This window comes from Solanum verrucosum, unplaced genomic scaffold (genome assembly GCF_900185275.1).
Source record: "Solanum verrucosum unplaced genomic scaffold, falcon-dt-bn FXZP01000103.1, whole genome shotgun sequence".
Taxonomy (NCBI): Eukaryota; Viridiplantae; Streptophyta; class Magnoliopsida; order Solanales; family Solanaceae; genus Solanum; species Solanum verrucosum.
The window spans coordinates 900,381-922,818 of NW_026020048.1; the positions used below are offsets into that span (position 1 = coordinate 900,381).

The 22,438-nt window shown below is 30.7% G+C and overlaps 1 protein-coding gene across 1 annotated transcript; it reads right to left on the reverse strand.

Moving 5' to 3' along the window:
• Window positions 1-2,869: 2,869 nt before the first annotated feature.
• Window positions 2,870-4,223, reverse strand: LOC125822730 (VQ motif-containing protein 4-like). The gene has a single exon (XM_049502168.1). It carries the CDS (start codon window positions 4,030-4,032, stop codon window positions 3,238-3,240), a length of 795 nt encoding a protein of 264 aa, XP_049358125.1. The 5' UTR covers window positions 4,033-4,223; the 3' UTR covers window positions 2,870-3,237.
• Between the last annotated feature and the right edge of the window lie 18,215 nt (window positions 4,224-22,438).

Sequence of the window (22,438 nt, forward strand, 5' to 3'; positions counted from 1 at the left end):
CACACTAGTGAAATCCCACAACAACATACTGGAAGATAAAAGGAAAATATAAATTGAACAGACTTATTTTATGAAAAGAAAAATAATTATACTAATATCACTCGACGATAAGTTTAAGTGTTCATAAAGGACATTTACTTATTTTCTTTGATTTCGTAAAGGCTAGGTGGAAAGCAATTATCCTAGATAGTATGTCCGAATGTGGATTTAAAATCATGACTTCATTTCACGTGTTCAAACGCAAGCTTTAGTGACTAAAAAATATTTTTTAATAAGAGAGAGTTGCTCAAGTGGTACTATTGTATGCAACATATTTCTACATTTCTACAACGACTTCACTTGTTATGTCAAAGCTTCCCGAAAATATTAAAGCTCGGCAACAAATAACAAGGTATGCAAAATAATCCAACACTTACATTAGGTCACTATCTAACCAAGCTTACAAATACCTCGACTAATTCATCGAGTACTTGTTACTTCAACTACTAGGAATCAAGTAATTTTGTCAGAGACAAATAAAAAGAATCACCGCGTTATCTTTTCTTCCTTGCACAATTCGAAGTGTACATCTAAACCTAAGGTAAAAAGTCATCACATTGAGCACACAATTTCAAAGTTGATCAAACACAAGAAAGTAGAAATAGTAAAATTTCAACGCCGTACTAAAGATTGAGCCGAACTTAATGTAAGGTTCAAAAACGTGAAGATGAATTGCGTCAACACAACTGAATATAGCGACAATTGACATGGACTCTACCATCACCATGTCTTACTAAGTCAAAAATGTCATGCTACAATATGCATTTTTTTTTTCTATTTTCCAAAACAAGCCATCATTTTTATAAAAACTTAAGACTAAAGAATTAAACTAATATAAGATGAAAAATAGTCAACAATGACGGATTAAAATGTAATCAATCATTTAGCAACAAAACAAACTAATGAGAAATGATTGGCAAAACCAAAGGGTGACAAAAACAGTGCACATGTAGTTCTCTCAAATTTTGTATTCAATGACTCACCAACTTAGGATACTTAATCATAATACCCACATAGACCAAGAAACAAGCAAACAAAAGAAAAAACAACCCCTTCCCCACCTCAAAGAAAAAAAAACACCATGGTTTCTAGATTTGCTTTCTCCCTAACTTTCAGCTCACTTTCCCCCTCTTTCCTCTCATAATGACAAGTCCCACTCCCACTTTCTCATGTCTCTATTCATTGAGTAACCTACCCTTTTTTTACCACCAAAAAAGGAGACTCAAGGATAAACAAGAGAGCAATTCAAAGTAAGCATTAAAAGTGGTTCTTGACTTAGGATACTTAGCTGAATAATTATACACTTTCTTTATGGTTTTAGACTTCATTTTGGTGGACCCTATTTCCTTTTTTTTCCTTGGAACACTACTTTTGTTGAAAAAATCATGTGGTTGATACTGTTTGCCCTTTATCAATACCTGTAATCTATAACTACATCTTTGACTATATTTATTGCAATTCATTCTCAGAATTCAATATCTAACTTCTTCATACCAGCAAATTGTAATTATTGTCCAAGACTTGTCTTCACTAAAAACAATTTAGAAATTAATACTAACAGCTTTCTCAATCAAATTAGTGGTTACTGGTTGACCTTCAAGAAATATACAGGGGAACAATGGAGAAACAAGCACTAATCTTCAATCACTCCGTATCAAATTATCTGTCATGATTCTCTTTTAATTAGGAGGGACTTGTAATTATTTTACCCTCATTGGTATTTGAACAATTCTAAGTTTGTAGTCTTCAAAAACAATAAACTACCAAGTGTAAAATGAGAAAATAATATTTTTGTGTTGAACTTCTAAAACGACAAATAATTTGGCACAATTATGGATCACGACAACTAATTTGTGATAGCAGGAGTACTATTTAGCAAATATGGATCATGTAGGAAACAGTACTAAAATGACAGACAACCACTTCTGAATCAAGCAGTTGGAGAGTGAAGATTTTTTAAGTTATTGGTGAGCTGCAAATAGTTCACAGTACTATTGCCTTTAGCATTACTTTACCCTTAAAATACATCAGTGAAATCTTTTTAGGTAAAACAGTACAATCAAGACTTTCTACAAATTTTCTACTCCAATTATTTACTTGTTTAAGCTTTTTTTTGGTTCTTTTTTACCACTAGAAACAGCTCCAAAGGCTGGAAAGGCTTTATGGATAATTTTTACTCTTGAACATCTCAAAGTAAATAACTTGATCCAAAGAGACTAAAGTTTGATTTTTTTTACACCCTACTTTAGTTAAGAGCAAAAGTTCATACCTTTTAAATTTTCTTTTTTTTTTTTCAACATAAAAGATGTCAATGCACTACCTTGTTTTGAAAGAAAAGCTCTTTTCTTTTCACTTTAGATATCCAATCTCTGAAATATTATGGTCCGACTAATTTAAGTTCGTGCTAGATAAATTCATCTTTTTTATGACAAGGGAAATCCGCAGTCGCTACTTTTTGGGTGCGCATAGGGTAGAACCCCGCTCCTATACAATAGCTTGCAAACCACATAAGAGAGGTAACCCGCACTAGACAAGCCTGATGTGACGAGCTCGACGCAAACCACAATGGAGGTAAAAAGGTGATCAAATAACCAAATGCTTACAAAAGAAGCATGTACACTAACATATGCCCTTTTATTTGTCATTTTAAGACTATTGTTATCATGGAGAACGAAAGAGTGAAGATTCCTTGCCCATTCCTCTACTCTTCCCCTCGACAGCTAGGCCCCTTTGCTAATCCTCAGTATCCCCATTGATAGCACCTTCTCTCCTTACTGTTCACTCATGTGAACTCCCAAAGAAGAAAATTTTAGTAATTAATGGCTAAAAGTTGCACTTAAAGTATACTAATTTAATAGGTCTTCCACCAAAAGAATTATGATGGCCTCCTGATTATACAGAATACAGAACAGAGATACCTTGAATACAGAGGATTATACTATAGTATTACAAAAAAAGAAGGGAAGATAAAAAAATTTACAGTGTAAGAAGCAAATCTTGCTGCCATTTCATGTTTTTTTTGGCTCATTTTCGTCAATTGTCCAATACAAATATCAAATATGTAGTAGTAATATAACAACATCTGGCTTCCACCTTGATTCCAGATCATATTCTATGTGGGTTATATATGAAAATCATACATGAGATGAAGCTCAAAAAGGGAAAAAAAGGACCAAAAATGAAAAAAGAAAAGCACATTTAAGAATCAGAAGAACCTGAAACTCTAGGGGAAGTCACCGGAAACAAGGGTAAAAGGCGGGGCTCCGATTCCCTCGGAGTACTCGCCGGCGATGGATGCAAAAAGAATCCTTTTGTGGCGATTGCTTTCTCTTCTGCCTCCAAATCCAAATTCTCGGTACTTGCAGCACTGTGAGGCGACCGGTTAAACGGGTCGGGTATCAGAGGGGTTACCGGGCTAAGCGCCAGCGCCGGAAAATCGAGAATGCTCGGGGACAAAATCTCTGGCGTCGCAGTTCTCGGAGAACCCAAAAACCCAGCAGAGAAAAGGGATTTATTCACAACCCCAGGACCCAATGGGCTAATTTTGAAATTTTTCATGCTGTTCCTTCTCTCATACAGCTTTGAACTTGATTTCTCCTTCTTAGTTCCAGTTTTAATTGGAGGGATCGGATTCCTAACGGGCTCAGTACGGCCCGAATTAGCACCAACCTTGGCGGTTTCAGAGGACCCAGTAAGCATTTGAACTACCTGTTTGAAAGAGGAAGCGTCAGCTTGAACGAAGGTAGTCGGGTACGGGTTGTTCGGTTCGGATCTGGTGATGGGTAGTTGTGGAGGTAGTGGTGGTGGTGTAGTAGGTGTTGGGGTAGTGGGTGGTGTTGGGTGGCGGCGGTGGTGGTGATGAAGACCATTGTTGTGGTGGTGGTGGTTAGAATTGCTGCTATTGCTACAGCTTGAACTGTTGGAGCTATGGCTATCTGGTGATGAAATAAGACATGGGCTGTGAAATTCTTGAGGTTTTGGTAAGGTTTCCATTGATGGGTCTGTTTCTAGAGAGAGAATATATCTAGCTGAAATAAGGTGAACTTAATAAGAGAAGCTTGACAACAGGGGCATTAGGAGTAGGGGGTATGAGGGGGGTGGGGTAGGAAAGAGTTGAAAAAATGAGAGAGATCAGAGCAGATGTAAGTTTGGCATTTTTGCATCACTTTGTTACTTTCTTTAGTTTGGTAAGAAATGTTTTTTATAGCGAAAAAGGAGACTCTTTAAAATACGGAGGAGTAAATTAATTGATGATTCAATATTTAATATATATACATAAAATAATTTTTAAATTATATACATGCGAATAATAAACCGACGTGGATGCCGGCGACTTCTTTAGTGGGGTGGCACCGGCCGTTTTGAGTAGTGGTACACGGCGGTGGTGGTGAAAGTCCAACTATTGGTGATTATTGGAAGCTAGAACAAAGGAGAGAAATAAAAAATTGTAAGTATGAATTAAAGTTTCAATGTTTACCATTGACTTAAAAGGGACCTACTTGAAATTGAAAGCTGACTATAGTCATAAAAAATTGTGAGGTGGGTCCCTATTGTTTGTTTTATTAATAATTTTTTTGTTTTTATATGGTCTTTGGCATTGGGGGAAGTGGTGCACTAATCAAGGTTAGAATCAATGCTTGATAATAATTTTAATATTAACTGTTGATTCTTTCTTTGATTGATCCAAGTTATATGTAAACTAATCCAAATTAGCCTTGTGTTTGGAGTTCTTAATACCAAATCCCAACTCACAAGCATGAGCTAGGCTTATTGAGTTTTCTAATGGCATTTCCACAAAATTTGACAAATAATATCTTGAAACAATTGCTCTCTTGTCTATCCTAGAATCTACTTTTAAATATAAATATATATTTATTTTTTTTGAAAAAGCAGTTGCCCTGTCCACTTTTGCTTATTTAAGTTAAAATAAACATTTATCATTTAATTTTTAGTTTAGTCATATTATTAATTATAACTATTTCTCAAAATAAACACTTATTACACCCAAATGATGTTATAATAAAGTATTATTTTATTTATTGCTCCTTAAAATATGTGTTAAATTAATCGTGAACAATAAAAATGCATAAAGGGAGTATTGCATAATATCAATTTTTGTTTAATTTATTTATTGCTGCTCTGATCTTTTTTTTTAAAGTGACTTTCTAGTTTTTTAAATAAATCTAAAATAAAAGGTTTTTTCTTTAAAATCAAGAAGGTGCTTGTGGAATCTTTTTCTAAAATTATCTACTCTGATAAATGATTTAACAAATTTCTAAAAAAAGGTCTTTGAGGAGAGATACATGGTCTTTATGTAAAATATTTTTTATAATTATATCATCAATTAACTTTCTTAATAAGCATGTTAAACCTTTGAAAATCATTTTTAATAGGACCGGAGGAAGTAACGTTCTATTAATTGAAAAAAATGGTATATTTAGAAAATGAACAATTAATCTTTTTTGTTATTCTAAAAGATCAAATATTTTGAAATAATTCACTCTAGTAAACTTATAATATTTAAAAAGGAGGTGGTATTTTTCAATTTCAACTAAATGTTATCCAAATGTCTATATTTCCTTCTCATTAATGACTAGGGATTGAAGACGACGATGGGGTAACTTGCTTTTTGTTTTCATTGATAATTCTTCATTTGAGTAAAAACTAAAAATACCAATTGTTTTGTGGAATAAGTCTTAATAATAGTAAACATAAATGTCTTGTCATCACTTGTAGAAGGTATTTGGATTGATTTAAAAGTTAGTCAAACATATTTTTAATTTAGTTTTTTTATTTTTAAAAGTATTGGCAAAAATAAAAATAACTTAAAATAAGTTAGAAAGTGTTTGGAAAATTAAAAGTAAGTCTCCCCTCCTTTTTATTTTTTGACTTAAAAGTTATTTCAGTTTGACTTTTAATTATTGACATAAAAACTATTTTTTTAAGTCAATTCAAACGGTTCTCACTTTTCAAATGATATAAAAAAAAATAGAATGTTATGTAACTTCCCTTTTTTCGTCCTTTCACAAGGCTTTAATTAAAAAGAAAGAAACAAACAATATTTAACTAGTATTGTTTCGATTATATATCATGAGGTTCATATGAACAAGGGAACAAGATAATCGTTTTAGGCATAAACAACCTGAGCTTGATCAAATTTGATAGTAGTTCGTTTTTCAAGTATTATTTATACTCTCAAATGAGTGAAGAATATTCATTTATTGTTAATGAGAGGACTCAAATCATTCAAGTATGTTGTTTATAGAATACCCTTATTAGGAACTATTTTACTTTCAATTTGATTTTTTTTTATGCAAATCCAAAATTTTATCGAACTCAAACAACAATTAATAAACAACAGTGGAAACAAAAAATAACTTAGTCTATGTTCAAATTTATTAAAATGATCATAGTCATGTAGGGACAGATTTTTAATTTTTTTTTAGTAAATAAATGTGGCAAGACTTCTTAGGATTAATAAATTGTAGTTAGAAAATTGTAATGCATAAAACATATTTAAGGAAATCCAAATTCACCGTTAGAGATGCTACCACTATTTACTATAATCTCTTAATGGACATTTGATGTATTACCAGTCAACTTGATAATTTATTTACTTTTAGTGTGAGCTCAAATAATTGGCATGTACACATTTAATTATTAACCAGTAGCTTTCTAGACTAACTTTCTAAAACACGTTTTAGCAAGTTGGCCATATTTTTGTTGACTCATTTGCATCTTGTTATAAGGTTTTGTCATATGTAACAAATTGCCTAATTTCCCATATGAAAATAACGGCTCATACATTCATACGTACTATACATTATAATTATAGGATTAATTATCTTACCTCATCAGCTAATACTTTAGTATATATATTTCTATAAAAGAGACATTTTTTTTCTATTGTAATACGTGAAAAATAAAAGTCTTCATTTTGCTACCGGCTCATTAAAAAAAGAAAAAATTCACCTACTTTAATTTACGCAAATTAAAATGTGCTTTAACTTATTTCACACCTAACTAAAAGGTCAATATATAAATCCATATTTTCATCCTCTAGTTACCGTTGCTGCATTAAATTACAATAATGTATACTAACTATATAGTACACAATAATGCTGCATTCATCCTCAAGGTTTTCACAAAAGTCACTCGATATTTTTGTACATCCAGTGTGAACAAGTCCTTTTTTTTTCCAATCTTTTTACTATGGTCATTTATTACAATGGTCATCCAGTGTGAACAAGTCCTTTTTATTATTAGTAGGTAACATTCATCATCTCTATAACATTGGGAATTATTGTCGTTGCAATGACTCCATCTACCACAATCCACATAATATTCATTCTCTCTCGGGAATCGTCTATTATTTGATAGATATGAAATTATAATTTCAAAGTTATGAATTTATTCCATGTTTGATAGGAATTTTGATTATGAGATTAGCAATCCTTCAATTGTTCTCACTATAATTGTGGTTTTTTTTTTTCTCACACTTCATGTGGATAACATTTCCGGATTTTCGTCCCCATAATAAACATCAAAAATGACATTTGTCTTCTCCAAAACTCTTCGTTCAAAGCCCTTAAGAGAGTCAAGGTCAAGGTTAAAATTGGGAATAAAAGTTTGTTCTGATTTACCTAATTTATGACACATACATATTTTATAGGGAAAAAGGATAAACACTACAAAAGGAATCTCAATTACCAACAAAAAAATTCGTTGGTAAATTGATCAACTTGGTTGGCAAATTGAGTTACCAACCAAATCCCAACTTATATTAATCCGTTGCTAAAAGGCTCGTCGGTAAATATTACCAACCGATTTTAATTTGTTGGTAAACTTACCAACCAAAAATCAGTTGGTAAACACCCAAAGATGTTGTTACAAAATTTTGAAACATGGCCCTGAAATTTCCGTTGGTAAATTCACCAACTAATTTTTGGTTAGTATATTGTTAGTACCTTTACTAATGAATTGAAAAGGAGTTGGTAAATTTTTTTCTTTATTATTTGATTCCGTTTTATAGTAACAAATGTTAATAGTAAAGTTTTCAAGATACATTGGTAATTGGTTTTCAATTTTAGTAACAGAAAATTTATGTTGGTAATTTACCAATAAATTTTAAATACTTTTTTTCTTTTTTTTTGGTTTCCCATCTGGTGTCCGATACCCACATTGGAGCCCGACTAAATCCGAATTCACGCCAGGAAAGTCCCCTGGTTTACCATCCGGTGTCCGGTACCCACATTGGAGCCCGACTAAATCCGGATTCACGCCGGAAAGTCCCACATTGGGGGATAAAGCGTTCCCTAACAAAGGCGACTCTGTACCCAAGAGGAATCGAACTCGAGACCTCTTGGTTAAGGATGAATGAGTACTTACCACTCCACCACAACCCTTGTTGGTAATAAATTTTAAATACGTTAGTATGATTATTTGTTTTTCTAATAAATTTACTAATTGATCATTAGTTTGTTGGTAATATATCATTCAAGTTCAATGTTACGTTACTAATTGATTGACAATATGTTCAAAATATTATTAACTGAATGATTATTCAATAGTAAAATATTTATTGATTTATTGCATTTAAAAATATAAGAGCACGAATATAAATCCAAAAATATTAATATCAATTTTATAAATCATATTTGAATGAAACAATCCAAAATCTATGATAACAAGTTAAATTAATTTCAATATGACACATATCATTATATCATGATGTGTTTCTAAATGTATGTAGTGTACAAGTTGACAGTGTTAAGGAAAGTCAAATTTTGGCCAAAAGTTAAAAGTTAAAACGCCTAACGGTACAAACTGAATATGAAAACCTCAAAATCCAAACCAACCATCCTATTAGACGAAAAATGACTTTCCAGAGCTAACCGCGCTGACGAAATTCAAATTTGAGCATGTTTCCCAAAAAAATTGACATAATTCAAATTTTAGCCAAAAGTTAAAACGCTTAACGACACAAACTGAAAATAAAAGTCTCAAAACCCGAACCAACCATCCTATGAGACCACAACTGAACTTATATGGCTAATCGCGGTGACAAAATTTCAATTTGAGCACGATTATAAAAAATATTGACTAAAGTGAAATTTTGGCCAAAACTTAAAAGTTAAAATGCCTAACGGCACAAACTAAAAACGGAAGCCTCAAAACCCGAACTCTCTATCTTATTACATAAAAAATGACCTTCTGCATCTAACTGCACTGACGAAATTCTTATTTGAGCATGTTTATCAAATATATTGACCGAAGTTAAATTTTGGCCAAAATTTGTAAGTTAAAACACCTAACGGCACACACTAAAAGTGAATGCCTCAAAACCCGAACCAACCATCCTAATAGATAAAAAATGACCTTTGGAGTTAATTACGCTGATGAAATTCTCATTTGAGCATGTTCACAAAAATATTGACCAAAGTCAAATTTTGGCCAAAACATAAGATTTAAAACACCTAACAGCACAAACAAAAAATGGAAGCCTCAAAACTTGAACCAACCTTCCTGTTAGATAAAAAATGACCTATCGAAGCTAATGACACTGACAGAGTTCTAATCTGAGCACGTTTACATAAAATATTGACCAAAGTCAAGTTTTGGCTAAAATTTAAAAGTTAAAACGCCTAACGACATAAACTGGATATGAAAGCCTCAACACTAGACGTTGATTTACCAAAAAAATTAACTTCAATTGGTAAATTTACCAACTATTCAAATATAAGTTATTAATTAATAATTTACCAATAAATTTTATCACAATTGATAATAGTTACTATTCAACTAAACATTCATATGTAATATTACCAACTAATAATTAATATGTTGGTAAATTTTACCAATGGATTAATGATTGGTTGGTATATTACCAACTATTATAATGATGTTAGTAATTTACTAACTACAATCTTTATTCGTCGGCAAAATTTCCAACTAATTGGATATTGGTTGGCAAGTTTACCAACAAATTACATTTCGTTACTAATTTACCAATACATTTATATTTGGTTGGTAAATTTAGCAACACAATCTTGCCGTTGGTAAATATTTGGTTAGTAATTCACTGGTAATATGTTAATAAATTATATAAACAATTTTTTGTCATATTTACCAACCAATATATACTTCGTTGGTAATATTACCAACAAAAGGTGTGCGTTAGTAATATTTCAATTGGTAATCCATTGATAGAATGTTGCTAAATTTGGCGCCATTTTTTCCCGCCGTATTTACTAACTAAAATACTTAGTTAGTAAGATTTTGATTGGTAATCTGTTAGAATTTCGTTGTTAAGTTTTAAAATATAATTCGGTTAGAAATATGTTGGTAATTTGTTAGTAGAATACTAACCAACTTAAGTTGTTAGTAAAATTTGTTGGCAATTTGGGGTTTTTTTGTAGTAAAATATGCCCCAAACTATCGTAAATCGTATGCAAATATCTTCCGTCATACTTTTGGTGCCCCTGCCGTCCAAAAATTTGAGCATATATACCCTTTATACTAACGGACATACACGTATCATAATCTTATCCATCAACCCGACATTTATTAAATATCGGATCGACGGATAAGATTGTGCCATGTGTCCCTATTTAGTCTTCCATTAGAATGAAGAGGAGATGTGCAAATGGCCCAGTAAGGAGGCTAAGAGATTGGCAGTGGCGAGGTTAAGGAGAGGTAGATGTTGTTCGAAGAAGTATTGGTGGGAGGTTGTCACACCCCTTTTTCGCGCAAGGCGGTGGAAGTGTTTTTTTCCAATTTAAGTGACGGTATTGATTTAGGGATTTATTTTATATTTTCAGAGTCGCCACTTGGAATTGAGTTGTGGTGTTCCAAGTCACCTTTTCGAATCCCTAATCAATAGGAAATGACTCTTTTAGTTTTGGTCTACGAACTAGAAATTCGGGTAAGGAATTCTGTTGAACGAGGGGAAGGTATTAGGCATCCCTCGAATCCCGTGGTTCTAGCACGGTCGCTTTTATTGACTTATACTTATCTTGATATATTTTTGGATAATTTGTATAGGCTATGATTTGCTCGTATTTTTATTGTTGAATTTTTATTTGGTCTCAAATCGGATGCATAACTGCATTCTCGACTTTTGACATATAAATAGCTTATGAACATAATTGTTTTCTTCTCTCGAGTGCATCACCTAATTTTATCTATAAGTGATCTTATTTTAAATTAATGAAAGTTATTATATTTTTGGACAAGTTGCGTCACCGCATCCTTGAGTTTTTTTTTTTCAATGTCTCAAAAAAGATGCGCAACCGCATTCTTAATTTTTTACAGATATTTTTTAACGTGCATAAAACTCATCTAGTATTAAAAGTACTTACTCTTACTTTTCTGAATTCTAGACAACTAATCTTCTCATTTCATTATTATATTTATTGATGATACTTTTAATTAAATTAACCCACATGTTAAAATATATATTAGAATAATTTTATCAAGGTATGTCACCACATCCTTGAATTTCTTTCAAGTGTTTCAAAAAAGATGTGTAACCACATTCTTAATTGAAACAAATATTATTTTTTGTTTACATGCCTAAAACCCATCTAATGTTATAAGAAAATATTAAATAAAATCAAATAAAAATAAAACAAATCTAACTTCTAGGATGCAATATAAATTTTGGATTACCTTATATTCTTTTATTTTTATTCACCCTTAGAGTTAATGTTAAAATTAGGCCTACACATATTATTTTTTTATTTTTATTTTATCTTGAAGTTAATGGCGAAATTAGACATACTCATATTGTACTTTTTTATTAATCCAACAAAACAATGACGAATTGCTAAAATAAATCTCATTCTTTATTTAATAAATAAAACAACAATAATTTTGTGAACCCAATAATTCCTACTTTATCATTATTAGCATCAAAATCAAGAAATGAACAACATCATGACCCATTCATTTTAAGACATCACAACTAATGAACGAAAATAGATAAATAAAAATAACCACCAATAAAGTTACTTTCATTCATTAAAGAGATATAACACTTAACACATTCTTCATTTTAATCAAATTATGAATAAAATAAAAGTGTAAGAAAACTTATCATAATAATTACATCAAATTCCATGAATAAATTAAATAATAAGATAAAGTAAAGTTGAATACCGCAAAATCTTAACCGAAGCTCGATTAGAACACCCACAATTTTTGTAGGTTGTTTGTGATGGTATATGTGTTTGTGTTGATATGAAAAAAAATGGGTAAGGAAGAAAAGATGTGAATGTATGATTATTGTTTGAAAGAAGAATAAATAAAATGGAAGTGTTTTCTTTTTTTTTCTTCTTGCTCGTGTAGTATAGTGTTCTTTTTTTCTCTTTTTCTTTTCTTCTGTCCGTTTTTTTTTTTCCTTTTGTTGTGTATGTTGGTCAGTATATAGGTTGAAGGGGTGTGTTGTTGATGTTTAGTAGTGTGTGGTACGTGTGTGTGGTTGAGGGGAGTGATGGATTAATGTGGGATTGTGGGGTGAGTGTGAGTGAAATGGGTAGAGGTTTAGGGGGTAATGGGTAGTTTAGGCTATTTTTTATTTTATAAATTAAATATATATAAAAATTTAAATTAGTTAGTTTGAACTAAAAAGTTAAATAGTCAATCTAAAAATATAATTAAAAAACATTGGCTTATTTAGTAAAATTTAAATTAAAAGAATACATATTTTTTGTAAGTTTTCATTTCTTTTTTAAACAAGTGAAAAATAAAACTTACCTTAAAAAGTAATTCTTTTTTTGTTGTTTTCAAATCTTTAAAATAAACTTAATAAAATAAGATGAAAAAATAAAATATTTAATGGAGACCTAGAAGAAATATTTAAGGAATAAAAATGGTGTAAAACCTTATGTTCGGTCAAAAATTACGTGTCTACAGAGGTAACTAGACAAGATATGATGCACCTTCAGTTTATCAAGGACACAAGCCTAGATAATTAAGAGTTGTGAAGGTTGAAGATTATGATAAAAAGTTAGTATACAGTCGAGTGTTATATATATTGGTGCATTCCAATAGCATTATATACTAATCTCATTGTTTCTTGCTTTTTGGTTTCTGTTTAATATCCATTGTTATTTTTTCACTTATCACAATGTATTTTGTTTCAGTTATCACATTATTTTGATGTTATGTTGTTACTGATTCATTTTCTATATGTTTTGTAATAATTTCGTTATTATTTGTTATGTCTGCTTTGCGTTTCTATATTCTTTTTAATATTATTTTGTTATGAGTTAGTTGAGTTTAGGGTCTTTCGAAAACAACATTATTTCTACCTCCATAAGATAGGAGTAAAGTTATATGTACATCATATCCTCTGCAGACACCACCTAGTAAGACTACATGCACTAGCATGTTGTTGTTATTGTTGTATTTGAAATAATTTTATTACTCATAGATAAATTACAATTTAAGTTTAATATAAGACATGAAATGAAAAATTAAATAATAAAATAAGTAATAATTTAAAAAATTTGTTAATCTTCATAAGGAACTAGGAAGAGATCAAAAGTGCACACTATAAGATAAATCATTTATCATAAATGCACTTGCTCATCAGATATTTATCAAAAATGAAATTCATAACCATTGAGGGGACAAAATTATTATTTTAACCCAAAAAATTGTGGAAAACTCATCTTGTTTGGTCAGAGCAAGAAATTTAGATTAGTTATCTTTAATAATTTTCTTGTTTTACACCAAATTAAACAAAAGGATTTGTCTATCCTTGTTTCTTTCCTTTTATTTTCCTTTCCTTTCTCTTCATATTCGTAGTTTCCAAACGTAAGAGTCAAGAAGCTACCTCGTGAGTCGCAAGTCACAATAAATTATGGCTTCTATTAATAAATAATGTAATAGAGTTGGTAGCATATTTTAAGAAATATAAAATGAATATAATAAATTAATTTCATAATACTTATGTGGATTGAGAAAGTCATACCATATGAATTAAATAAAATATATAGATGGTTTTATCAATGGAAGTACAAGTCGCATATTGAATTAGCAATATAAGAAAAACTAATTCAAAATAGAAGCATCTTAGTAGGAATATGTAATTAAATAAGGCATATTCGACTTTTTAATAACAACTATGTAAAACATTGGAACTATTCCAATATTAAAATATCAAGAGAAAACAATTCAAGCTTCAAACAACAACCTATATATATTCTAGATATATAATTGATTTGAAAAAATATAATTTTTCAACCTAGATTTAGACAATTTTTAACAATCCTATAAAACATTAGCCCTCATACTATTCAAGATAAGATTAAGACAGAATAAAAAAAATTATATACTTTCACTAACAAAAAGTTAAGGTCCTAGATCTCTACCTTGTCAAGTCAAATTATTTATATATAATCTTGAATGAAATAAGTTAATTATTCCAAAAGAGGAACATTTGCGAATGGCAAAATTAATAAATGCAAAGGATCGGATTTTTATTTTATATGTAGAAAAAGGAATCGTTCTCTAAGTGGAATAGAAAGTCGGTTGTCTTTTTTTTCTTTAAAAAGATTAACAGTTACCTCAATAGCCATTGAAATTCGGTGCCCAAAATTAAGAATAAGATAAAAAGCTCATGTCTTTTCTTTACGTGTTAAAAGAAAAGCAAGATTCGGACTTTCAGTGAAAAAAATAACCATATATCAAGCTATATAAATTTATTATCATTAAATAATTTAACAAAATAGGAAAATAAAATAATACTAAAGTCATTATACGCCCATCATAACTTGTGAACAACTAAACACAAATAAACTTTGTTAATCCGACAAGATTTATATACAATTTAATATGAACTTATGAAAATTAACCACGTGCAAATACTATCAATCTGATAAGACTTGTGAACAATATAACAAAATAGATGATTGAAACGTGATTTTTCAATCTTGCATCGGACAAATGTTAGACACTGAACCGTTTAATGATCTTATTTTATTAAATCACCCACTTTTAATACTTACCTGTAAGATTGTATATTAGTGATTTATGGGCAGGAAAAGTTGTGCAACTATGCAACCACACATATCCATTACGTGTTCTTAACCAGAGGTCTCATGTTTGAATTCAGGGTATGAAAAAAACCATGTTGAAAGCCAGGGGCGGAGCTACAGCCACCCAAGGGTGGTCAACTGAACACCCTTCGCCGGAAAATTGCATCATATACAAAGGCTAGATTCTGAGCTTAAGGATAAATAATTGATGTTGAACATCCTTGATGTAAAATCTCCCTTTGGTGCATTGGTTGAGCTTGCTCATTTCTGCCCGAACTTCGCGGGTTCGAACCCACATAATTGCACAACTTTTTTTGGTTTTATTTGGAGAGCAGAACACAACCTTAAAACACCATTATTCTTGCATCATACATTTATTAATTTTAATTTACCTGAAATTCTTAAATGTTCCTCAATTTTCTTAATTATTAATATTACAATTTTAAAAATATAGAGTAACATATATGAATAAATTATTTTAATTTTGAAATTTAGATATCATGTATTTCTAATTTTATCTAGGATATAATGCACTTTCAAAGGGTGAAACAAAAAAAATTTACATTAAAAATTGTGTTTATATATGTTAACAACTATAAACCCAAAGCTAAAATCGATACATGCATTTTATCTTCTTCTTTTTTTAAGAAAAACAAAACATCTGCTAGAGTATGATTTATGTTTCGTAAAGCTAACGCATTTGTTTAATCAATAATTCACTTTATATACAATAATCATATATTTTTATCATATAAAATCAATGCATCAAAAAGAAATAAACACGATTGTTTGTTTTTGATATCGATAAATGTTGGGATCATTCATTGTAGAATTTCTAGGTTAAACAAATAATATTCAATTCACTTATTAGAAAGAAAAAAAAAATCTTGAACACCCTTGATAAAATTTCTTACTCCGCCACTGCTGGAAGCGCCACCCCCGAATTTAGTTGGGACTCCAATATGGACTCCGAACATCTGTGGGAAACCGAAAGGAACATGTCCATCACTTGTACAATTTCATCAATTCAAGAAGGATAATTGGGCCAAGACAAAATGATAAGAGAGGTACAAGATGCCTAAGAATATGTAGTACTTTTTTTGTGAGACAACTAAAAGGAAAAGATAATAAAAATGTATTTCAAGAACATGTACACAAAAATGTTAAGCACTGTACTTATTAGAAAAAGAAATTCACACAGTATGTAGAAACAAAAGAAGAAATAAATCAAGTACTAAATAAAGAAGAAATGAATCAAATTCTTCACTAACCTGAATGCCAAAAAATAATTTCCACAAAGAAAATATATAAAGTGACCACAAATTTCGTAGCGCTGCTATCTTTTCATAGAAAAAAGGTGAACTTTTTTGTTTCTTTCGTGCTGATATCACTATAATATCACGTCTTATTTTCATGTTTTTTTTAAAAATAATAATAATATAGTTATCTGATTAAAAATGATTTATGAGCAAAAGAGATGAAGAAAAAAAAAGTTAATTTATATTCATTTGGTTTGGTTAGAATTTAGTGATCTAGTCTATCAATTTTTTTGAAAAATAAAGTAATTAATTCATGCCAAGAATATTTCTTTCTGAGTCTTCTATTAAAATAAAAAATTGAAATATGACATTTGGAGGATTTCATATGATCGTTATTAAATCAACTCGATCCTTAATTTCTTTTAAACTGAAGAAAGTAAAATTAATGTCGGACGTGGGGGAAAAACCTAATCTAGTCATTGTTCCTTGTTTTCTATCGGTGGTTGAGAAATTTCTAAAAACCTTCACATGTGATTTGTAATATACTGCGACTCATTTTTGTAATTTTAATCGACGAAAATAATCCAATAAATTGACTTCAATTACAGTGAAATTTTTTTATGGTTAAATATGTAAAAGATGTTTAATGCGTTTTATTTGGGAACTCGAGAAATGAAGATGAAATACAAAAACGATTTAAATTTTCTTTTCTCTTGTTTGGACTTTGGAATGATGAGAAAATGATGTTGAATATTCGCATATATCGTGATTTAAGTGGATACAAACTTTAATAACGGAAAGATTTATTGTGTTATTATGGTTCAAGATAAACGTTAAATATTTGTGCGATTGTAAAATCATTTTAGTAATAACTTTCCTTTTCTATTGCACTGCCAACCTGATTTAAGTTGTTGGTTTGTACAAGTTGACTGGTGGGCTGGATAGGCCGATATCCATCACGGTCCAAGATTTGAAATGGCTTAATGGGCCGAGCGTTAATATTTGGGCTTGCATCTTAATATAAGCCCAAGCTTCAATCACATCTCTCTAGCTTCTTTGGGTTTTAGTGTGGGAGGAAAATGACAGCCCAATGTCCTCTTGGCTAAGTTTTGAAGGAGAGTTCTATAGTTTATTGAAATTATATTGTTGGTTGTTTTCATCCTTGGTAAGTATTTATTTCTCGAATGAATGCAGTTATCTATTTTGTTTCATTAAGCATGAGTAGCTAACCTGAAATCCATGGCGACTTGACCTAAAACAAGTTTTATAGAATGATCTTTGCATTGTTAACGTATATCTTGTTAGCTCTTTCATTTAAATTACTTTTAATGGTTGCAAATGTTAGGATCTGCCTTAGATTTGACTTGTTTGAGTAAAAAGGTGTAAAACCTGGAAAAAGAGTTAATGACAAAATTCGAGGTTTAGAACCTGTCTAACTACTTGAGTTAAACACTTTTAGTTCGGAAGAATGAAAGTGACATACAATTGATGTGGTTGAGAAACTAATTAATCGTAGTTGTAGTTGATAAACTGGTATACCAAATGATGCGGAGCCTAGTTCTATAATTTACCCGACAAATGGTTAAGAAGTCTTGGTGAACACAATTCTGATTAATTTTCTATAATCATCTTAAATCAAGTGCTATTATTGAATGTTTCTTGTTACGGATTGACTTTCAAACATTTCTCGAAGACTCCCCATTTCCTATTTTGTTTCGGAAATAAGTACATAATAGTTAAATATAACCGCATACGACTTAGTTCTCGCCTTATTCCCTATGAGATTCGACCCAAACCTAGTTGGGTTCTATATTTGACAACGACCGCTTTATGCTCCTTAATTGAAGTGTAAATTTAAGCATATTAGTAATTTAGTTTGCAAAATAATTACACAGTATATATAGGAAATGAATACTTAATAGTAATAAATACACATATACTTATACATATAAAATCTACCTATATACAACATATACACTCAAATTGTATAGGCAATTTATACTTTAGTCATATAGATAAACTAACAAAGTTGTTTTTAAATCCATTCATATTCGCCTATTTGTTTGAGCTTCGGAGTAAGAAAATTATTCTTAAAATTACCGAACATCAGTAAAAGAAGGTAAAATTTTCACTCACAAATAGTAACTTTCAACTTATAATAGTAATTATCATAGAGTTTTAAATGTTACATGTAAAACTCAAAGATGTTGAAATTTCAAGACAATGTTCTGGTGTTACATTTTTAAAATTTAAAACTCATTAGAATGATTATTTTTCAAAAACAAGATAGAAAAGCAACTAGTAAACACTATTTTATTATGAAAAGAAAATGTCATTTCTCTTTGGATGTTTATTGATTACTAGAGGATTTAATCATTTTCTGTATTGAATTCTTATGAAAATAATTAATTTAGGGACAGTAATAATTCTTCCCATTAATAAATGGTCATTGGTACTCATGACATGAAATCTTCATTCAAATTAAGAATAATTTCACCTCTTTAGTATCCAAGGTATGATTGTCCCAAAAATGAATAGAGAAAGAAAAAAAAGAAGGGGGAACTCCTTTAAAATAGTGTTCATTAATCTGTGAAGCTGACAAATTATCACTTAGATTTTATTATAATGAGATTTGACCAGAGGTGATAATTGTGTTTTGTAGATGTGGAAAAATGACCAAGGTGAACGTTGTAGAAAAAGACCCCACATCTCAATTATTTCTCCCCATCAATTTACCGACAATAATTGCACGGCCTAATCATTTTATTTTCGTCCGTTCTTCTTTTTGCTAATTAAATTTGTGGATTTGCGCGGGTGGGTCGTGGTTGTAACGACCTGATTATGTTGTTATGGAAAAACCAATAGAAAAAAAAATTTAGGTCGATTTTTTTTTTGGTAGTAACTATTGAGAATTTCTATTCTAGTCCAGATTTGGATGAAATCGAAGTCAGTGAGATCTAGGGAGATCTAGTAATGAATGAGAGATATAATTATATTTTTTATCCCATGAGTGGATAGCTAAGACATTAAGAAAATCGTACGACTTTACAGAATTGAATTCGGGCGAGTAGAACTCTCGAAACTGATCTTAGCGTGAACGGGTAGTTTTTGAATGTCATGGGTTGAAGGTGTGTTGTGAAATGGGGATTTGAAACTCTAATTTCGACGTTCTGTCTCCGCGCAAGCCGCCAAAGAGGGATTAGTATCGCCAGAGTGGGGCCGCTGTAGTGGGATGAATGTCGATGTAGCGGGATAGTCGGGACTTAAGTCGGAAATAAACCCCAAAAAGGTTATTTTTCTGCAACCTTCGATCTTGAGAGCTAAGGAACGACCCAGAGATATTTCTTAACAATTATCCACAACTTTTGGTGCTAAAGGTAAGGTTTTTACTCCCCTAATCTGTATTTCGATCTGTAGAACGTAGTTTCTTGGGTAATTATTGTTGGGAAAATGTTTTGATCGAAGAATTATGGTGGGAAAAGCCCTAATTGGGATATTGGGATCATGGGTTTGGTCTTGGGTTATTAGGTTTGTTATAATCCGGATAATTAGACCTTTGATTATTGATCCTTGCATGAGTATATTAATTGTTTGTAGACCTGGAATAAGCGGAAAAAATCCGGAAAGGGAAGATTCAAGTGTCTTAGGGGATTTAAGCTTGGATTCAAGGTAGGTGATGATTGTGATTTCATATTTGCGTGATGTATGTTGGTAATTGCTTCATTGTAATGCATGTATGTGAATGAAGTCTTGTTGATCACACCTAATGAAATTGAATATGAACAAACGATTATATGCTATTAATCAACACTTGATTCAAGTGTCTTAGGGGATTCAACCTTCTTATTGTTTAGTCCATTCTGTTCGGACTTAGACATTGTTTAGATATTTCTTATATTAGTTGGGGTTGTATCCCTTTTTCTTAGACTTGTTGCATTTTAGATGTTTTGGTATAATGACTTTCAGGTTCTATGGGTTGTTCTTCCGTATTAGTATGTTCGTTGTCGTAGTTGAACCTTTGGAGTTTATGGAAACTCCATAGTCCTTTAGACATCTAAACATGTTTCTGTATCTTTAAATGCCTTAGTTATTTTGGTTAAGTTGTTTAGTCGGGTTGTAGTAATGGTTCTCCCACTAGAGAGTTAGTGTGAGTGTCAATCACAACGGTCTGAGTCGTGACATTGTAGGCAATGAAGAATGCCTTTGATGTTTATTATATTGAATATGTTAATTTATTATTTAACAATGTAAATACTTTTTGAAAGTGATTAGCTCCCCTAAACAAAATTAATGATAATTCACTCATAAAAAAGATGGGCTAATAATAGGCTTCTACATTCGATTCAAGAAAGACAAAAATATTTTTGAAATTTATAATATTAAACATGTACTAACATTTACTTAATATTCCCATGTACCTTTCGTAAATAGAATTGGATAATTGTATCAAAATGAAACGTTTCGTTAATTATTTATGAATTTAGAAAATTGTTGAATTGGATCCCATGCAGCTTTTATTAAACTTTACATGTGACAATTTATGAAAAATCCGTACAAGGTTCACAATATATAATTATTGAACTGGGAACTCATGCATTTAGGCAGAGCTTGATGTTGATAGGACTTCAATTTCTTCCCATACTTCGATAAGAAACTTATTTTCTACCCCACGGGTGTGTTTGGTAGGAATGACAATATTTTTTGAATTTATTTCAAAATATTTACATAAAATCTAGGAGACCAACACACAATTAAAAATAAAGGTTATTCCATTCAAATTAAATAGGAATTTGTGTTATAAAATAGGGAAAATACATAAAACCCTCTCTGAACTTGGCACGAAAATTTACTTTAGTACTTAAACTTTACGGGTAATTATTTACAACCCCTTATCTCATTTCGCGTGAATTTAATACCATCTTAACGGATGACGTGGCAAAAAAAGAAAAGAAATTTTTTTGAAGGCGCGTTAAGTTATTTTTTTTAAAAAGTAATGGTCCCATTTTATATATATAATGAAAAAAAAGAACCACCCACCCCATTCTTCTTCTTCTTCAAACCCCCCACCCCGCTTTCTCAAAACTCCACCTACCCCATCTACCTGCTTGTCTTTTCTTCTTCAAACTCCCCACCACCCTATCCCCACCTCACCCCATCCTCTTTCTCCTTCTTCAAACTCTACATTCAAAGTACATTTTCTCGTTAAACACATAAACAAAAAGAATCACATTCAAGATCCACATAATTTTTTTTACTCTTTACTTTGGAGATTTGATTTTTCTTAAAAAGTTATGATTTTTTTTGAAAAATAAAGACTTGGGCATAAAAGAAGATGAGGTTTTGTCAACCAGTTTATAATGTCAATGGTTGGCAATGGCGATTGAAGCAATGGGTAGAGAAAGTTTTTTTTTTTTTAAAAAAATAATAGTACAAATAAATATGTTTTTTCTTGAATTAGTTAAGAATTAGACCTTTATTAGTATATAAAAATTAAAAAAAATGAAGAACACCGACAATCGACATGGCAGTAAATGACGTTGAGTATTGAAAAAAAGTCACTGCTAATGATTTCAATATTTCTTAAACTAATTAAGAACTAAAGATTAACTAGTATTTAAATATTTTGAAAAGGAAAGAAAGAAATGAATTTAAAAAATCAAAAATCAAATTTTTAGAGAATTTCCCATGTGTCTATGACGTGGCGCGTGTGTAATACACTTGTTTACTTGAGATTGGTATTATATTTTTAGGGTGGTATTAATTCACTTCAAATATGTTAAGGGGGGTAAATAATTACCCGTAAAGTTTAAGTACTAAAGTAAGTTTTCGTGTCAAGTTCAGGGTTTTTTTAATGTATTTTTCCTATAAAATATGACGATATTCTCTCTTATTTTTTACTGAACCAATTAATTGAAAAAGTTTATGATAAAAAAATATATTCTCAATAAAATAATGGAGTCAATTCCCTAAATGGTCATCCAAGTTTAGGAAATTGCCTTAAAATATTATTTATGTTTCATTTAAGACCAAAATATAACTCAACTATCACTATTTTCATTCAAATATATTTGACACTTCAAAAACCTCACTCACTCC

What these genes read in the sequence shown, in the direction of transcription:
- LOC125822730 (XM_049502168.1), bottom strand. Translation starts at nt 4,032, where the DNA reads ATGGAAACCTTACCAAAACCTCAAGAATTTCACAGCCCATGTCTTATT.